This window comes from Garra rufa, chromosome 12 (genome assembly GCF_049309525.1).
Source record: "Garra rufa chromosome 12, GarRuf1.0, whole genome shotgun sequence".
Lineage (NCBI taxonomy): Eukaryota > Metazoa > Chordata > Actinopteri > Cypriniformes > Cyprinidae > Garra > Garra rufa.
Genome location: NC_133372.1, coordinates 39,661,108 through 39,667,107, shown reverse-complemented (window position 1 = coordinate 39,667,107; position 6,000 = coordinate 39,661,108). Strand labels below are relative to the sequence as shown.

Below are 6,000 nucleotides of genomic sequence, written 5' to 3'. Positions count from 1 at the left end.
ATTTATCAAGGATTCATTAAATTAAAAGTGAAAGTAAAATATTTATAATGTTACAAAAGATTTAGTTCAAATAAATGTAATAAAAAACAACTGTTCACAACATTGTTGATAATAAAAAAAAATGTTTCTTGAGCAGCAAATCAGCATACTACAATGATTTTTGAAAAATCATGTGATCTTTGCATCACAGGAACAAATTATATTTTAAAATAGAAAAGCTGTTTAAATTGCAATAATATTTTTTCTTTATATTACTGTTTTTACTGTATTTTTGATCGAATATATACAGTCTTGGTAAGCATTAGAGACTTTTTTGTAAATATTAAAAACAAAAATTTTACTGACCCCCTATTTTAAATAGACGTGCATGTTATTCACACTACTGTCACTGCGATATCATATAATACTGTGCCTTTATAAATATTTGAACATTTTCCCCAATCAAAATAACTCTGCATTACCACTAATTCAAACCTAGAACCTGCATTTGTAATTTAGTGTCAAAAACCATGTATACCAATATATACGTGTCGAAACTAACTTTTTATGTAAGGAAAAAGTAATATATGACTCTGTTCGCTAACCTAGTGAGCTAGTAAGCAGCATTTGAATGCATTAGTCATGCTCCTGATTTGAAAGCGATTATAGAAAGCTGTCAGCATAATTACACTGCTAACTAAAATACCTTCTTAAGGCAAAGTTCTCACGGCAGCAGCGCATTAAGGCTTATCCTTTGTGAAGAAAGCAATCTCATAATGCAGAGATCAGTCAAAAACAAATCCAGCCAAGAGAGCAGAAAAAAGTGACATGCTGATTATAAATATATTTAGAGTTCATTCTATACTTAAAAGTATTGATAAACTATTTAATCTAACTTAAAACAGACCCAATACACACTACCAGTCAAAAGTTTTTGAATAGTAAGATTTTTAATGTTTTTTTCAAAAAGTTTCTTCTGCTCACAAGCCTGCATTTATTTGATCCAAAGTACAGCATAAATGGTAAAACTCAGAGATATTTTTACTATTTAAAATAGCGGTTTTCTATTCGAATATATTTTAAAATGTAATTTATTTCCGTGATCAAAGCTTAATGTTTAGCATCATTACTCCAGTCACATGATCCTCCAGAAATCTTTCTAATATTCTGATTTGCTGCTCAAATTTTTCAGGTTTCTTTGAGAAATAGAAAGTTCAGAAGAACAGCTTTTTTCAGAAATAGAATTCTTTAAATGTCTTTATCTTTACTCCCCCCCCAAAAAAAGAAACTTACTCCAAGTTTTTGAATGGTATAGTGTATAATGCTACAAAAGCTTTTTATTTCAGATAAACACTGATCTTTGGATCATTTTTATTTATCAAAGAATCTTGAAAAAAATGTACTCAACTGTTTTAAATATTGATAATAATAATAATAGTAAAAATGTTTTTTTGAACAGCAAATCAACATATTAGAATGCTTTCTGAAGGATCATGTGACACTAAAGACCAGAGTAATGATGCTGAAAAATTAGCTTTGATCACAGGAATAAATCACATCCTAAAATACATTAAAATAGAAAACAGTTATTTTAAATAGTAAATAGTGTATTTTACAATATTAACGCTTTTGCTGTATTTTGGATCAAATAAATGCAGGGTTGGTGAGCAGTAGAGACTTCTTTGAAAACATAAAATCTTACTGATCAAAAACTTTTGACTGGAAGTGTTTTTTTTATTATAATATGTTCATGTTATGCTTATTGGAGCACTGCTGCTTAAGAAGAGACTTTTTAGGATAGACATTTTACATGTAAAATTGGAAAAGCACAGGCTAAACATCTATTTGATGTTGTTAGATAAAGGTTTTGCAATCTTTTTAAAAATGTTTAACACTAAAAATCATTCAGCTTGTATCCCTTTCAAGGTTTCAGTGCTTAAATGCATGGGACAAGTCTTTCATCAGCTAAAAGCTGTAATGAAGTCGATTAAGCTATCTTTGTCTCGCACGCTCTTGCATGTTAGTCCTTCAAAAATGTTGCGTCAAATCTAAAGATTAAACCCATCTGTGCCGATTCTAGGTTTACCCAGTATGGAGCACATGCTTTAAGCTAGATGTGTCTCTAAACTCTGAGTTCTTCTTATCTACATGCGATTGCGCAGCTTTAGAGCAAACAGTGGGCAGGATTACAGCAGAGCCGCACCGACAGTCTAGCACACCAGCACCTGTTACCTGGAACGCCGGATTTAGCAATGGCTGCTGCTGCGTGATCCTGGGTAGAGAAGATATTACAGCTGGACCACTGAACCTGGAGCAGACAGAGATCAAGGAGAAAGAATGAAGTCATGTGACTTGTACAGACTTCCTACATTAGTTTCATTACTTTTAGGACAAAATATAGCCTTGGGTTGGGAAATTCCAGTTTGACTGAGGAAATAGGGGATTAGAGGAGCAATGCACTTCAAACAGACTGCAAGGTTTAGGCATCTAGAAGTAGAATTAGAAGATATTTTTTGAAGTATCAACCATTTCTTCAGTGGTTTTGCTTTTGCATCCTCACCTCAGCTCCGAGGGCAGTCAGGGTTTCAATGAGCACAGCGGTCTGAAGAGTCATATGCAGGCAGCCTGCGATGCGAGCGCCTTTCAGAGGTTTCGTCTGGCCGTAGAGCTCCCTCATCTTCATCAGACCCGGCATCTCATTCTCGGCTATGTCGATGGCTTTACGTCCCCACTCAGCCAGGCTGATATCAGCTGGACAGAGAGAAAATGACAACAGATTATGCATAAAACAAATGCTAAATTCAGGAAACTTAAAGAATTATTACATTTAATGGTCAAAGATTGGCTCAGGCATCTGAGAGCAGAGTTAAATAGTAACAGCAAGTCTCAAGAGACATACATTTGCATTATAACATGCAAGTTGAAGCAGTGTTTGAAGGGTCAGTCTCATATTTGGACATCTAGAAGAGGAATTCAACAGATGATACCTAATACCACATACCTAACATGTTTTGAACTGGTTGAGGAGATGGTGCTTGGTTTCATATGCACACTTAAACATAGGCAACCCAAAAGATATTCATTTTCTTAGTCTGGACTAATTGTATTTTACTACTAGGATTATTACCACTGCAGATTTGTAATGTTTTTTTTTTTTTAAAGAAGTCTCTTCTGCTCACCAAGCCTGCATTTATTATTTGATTCAGAAAAAAAGTAAAATTTTGAAATATTTTTAGTATTTAAAATAACTGCTTTCTATTTGAATATATTTTCAAATGTAATTTATTCCTGTGATTTCAAAGCTGAATTTTTAGCATCATTACTCCTGTCACACAATCCTTCAGAAATCATTCTAATAATCTGATTTTGTCTGAAATAAAAAACATTTTGTTTTTTTCCCACTTTTGATCAATTTAAAGCATCCTTGCTAAATAAAAGTATTAATTTCTATAATTTCTTTCTCAAAAAAAAAAAAAAAAAGTCTTTTGAATGGTTTGGTTTATAATGTTACAAAAGCGTTTTATTTCAGATAAATGCTGATCTTTGGATCTTTCTATTCATCAAAGAATCCTGAAAATATATTTTTTTAAATATTGATAATAATAATAAATGTTTCTTAAATAGCAAATCAGCCAATTAGAATAATCCTGTGACACTAAAGACTGGAGTAATGATGCTGAAAATTCAGCTTTGATCACAGAAATAAATTACATTTTAAAATATATTCAAATAGAAAGCAGTTATTTTTAACAGTAAAACTATTTCACAATATTACTGCTTTTTCTGTATTTTCAATCAAATAAATTGAGGCTTAGTGAGCAGAAGAGACTTCTTTAAAAAAATATTAAAACTCTTACTGTTCAGAAACTTTTGACTAGTACTGTATTTAGCAGTCAAACAAATGCATAATTACAAAAGAAAATGGTATTTAATGAGAAAAGACCACAAATCTACAACACGATCTAGGCAACAATTCAGAGTACTTATTTAGTTTAACATGAAGATGCTGTTTTAGCAAAGTAAATTTCCCAATTGTATCACTTTTTTTTTGACTAATCTCATAATTTTCCAATTTATCTGACTTCCAGGTTTTCCCCATTTACCATGGGAGCTTTGTAAGATGTTTTCAGAAGGGGTTATTAATAAATAAGTGTGTAGTACTGGTGCACTTTGACATTTGATTAACTGATTTTGAATGACTCTGAACTCTGAAGACTATGGACTAAAGTCCAGCTGGATTTACTATTGAATTACTTGAGCCTTATCTGGTCTGGGAGAACATCAGAGAAGTTTGCTGAAAAACAACAACAGACTCTGCAAATGCCGGAGGGACAGGTGCCAAGTCCGGTTAGCTTGGCTGTGCTGACATGTGACTAAACGCAACGTAAAATAAACAGTGAAGATAGAAACGTGGTGTGTTTAATCTGTCTTAAGTACACATTTTAGAGCACAATTTTTATTTTTAGTCATTAAAAAACCAGAAGGAAGCATTCTTTTGAGCTGGAGCTTTTCAAAGAATCAACTGAACTGATTTACAAAAGCATCTGGAGTGCACCGATGTTGATACGACACTGATACGAACTGGGAATGTTTATGACTTATATAACAGATTTTTTTAAGAGGCAAACGAAACATAGCTAGTTTTATAAAACATATACATATATATATATATATATATATAAATTATAAAAGAGTGCAAATACTTTAATAAATTAACTAATCAGCCTGTAAATTCATTTTAATATTGTTCAACACATTCAAATCTCATTTGTGACCCTGGACCACAAACCAGTCTTAAGTAAGACGGGTATATTTGTAGCAATAGCCAAAAATACATTGTATGGGTAAAAATTATACATTTTTCTTTTATGCCAAAAATCATTAGGATATTAAGTAAAGATCACGTTCCATGAAGACATTTTGGAAATTTCCTACCATAATTACATCAAAAAACAAACTTCTGATTAGTAATATGCATTGCTAAGAACTTCATTTGGAAAACTTCACAGGCGATTTTCTCAATATTTTGATTTTTTTGCACCCTCAGATTCCAGATTTAATGTATAAAAAAATGCATTTATAAATGTATACATCAAAAATGGACACTTATGACTGGTTTTGTGGTCCAGGGTCACATTTATGCTCTAAATGACTACATTCGATGGTTTGCTTACTATAAAAAGAAACTTATTACGCATTAATGTCGCGGTTTCAGGGTCCACGTGATGACGTAAAGAGCACCTGAGCCATTTTATGAACCGAACTGTTCAAAAGAATCGATTCGAAAAATGAATGACTGCGATTCACTAAAAGTGGCGGCGCGTTTGACAACTGCATTATGGGAATTGTAGTTCAGTAATGGAGGATCACGCATACGCTGGAGCGTCTACAGTGCAGGGAAAAAACTACAACTTCCAAACTTTCTTCTTCACGTTTTCCGAATGTAACCACGCTAGCTTGCTTGACAAGTGTTACACATAAAATCATATATAACACATTGTGAATAAGCACAAAATGGCTGTAATAATAAACTAGACACATAAACAGAGATTTTATGGGGGAACAGTGATTTAACGCAATAGTGCTTCTCTTTCAAGGCAGCGCCTACAATGACGCCTTCTATGCCATGTGATACATAAGCACTAGCAACTAAAGCTTTACAACAATTCATGCTTGCTCGTTCCGAAATACAACCCTTTTGCAGAGAATCGTATGCTTTATCGAAAGTTCATAATAAATCAGCATAGTGGATTTAGCTAATTAGCATTTGAGGTAAAAGCATGATTGCGTGATTTTGTGCAGAACAGCATTGCCCATGATAACGTGAATAATCAAATAAACTTATACTAACCAACTTTGAATGGAAGCTTCTCTGACATTTTGGTGTGTTGTCGTTAGGTAAGCCTGATGTGGGCTGGTCTTGTGCCTGGTTGAGGACCTGAGTGCAGAAGGAGGTAACTTGTTATGTGAACTTCAATATAACTGTGTACAAACCGGTAGTTTTAATATTCATGAGATCAT

General features: G+C 33.1%; 1 protein-coding gene across 1 annotated transcript in view; it reads right to left on the bottom strand.

Moving 5' to 3' along the window:
* ahcy (adenosylhomocysteinase) overlaps positions 1 to 5,968 on the bottom strand; it is a 20,394-nt gene extending 14,426 nt beyond the window's left edge. Inside the window, exons 1-3 of the mRNA XM_073851989.1 lie at positions 5,831 to 5,968; positions 2,540 to 2,730; positions 2,212 to 2,287 (exon numbers count right to left, since the gene is read on the bottom strand). Coding sequence (XP_073708090.1) covers positions 2,212 to 2,287; positions 2,540 to 2,730; positions 5,831 to 5,858 — 295 coding nt within the window. The 5' untranslated portion in view covers positions 5,859 to 5,968. The remainder of the gene's footprint in view (positions 1 to 2,211; positions 2,288 to 2,539; positions 2,731 to 5,830) is intronic.
* Between the last annotated feature and the right edge of the window lie 32 nt (positions 5,969 to 6,000).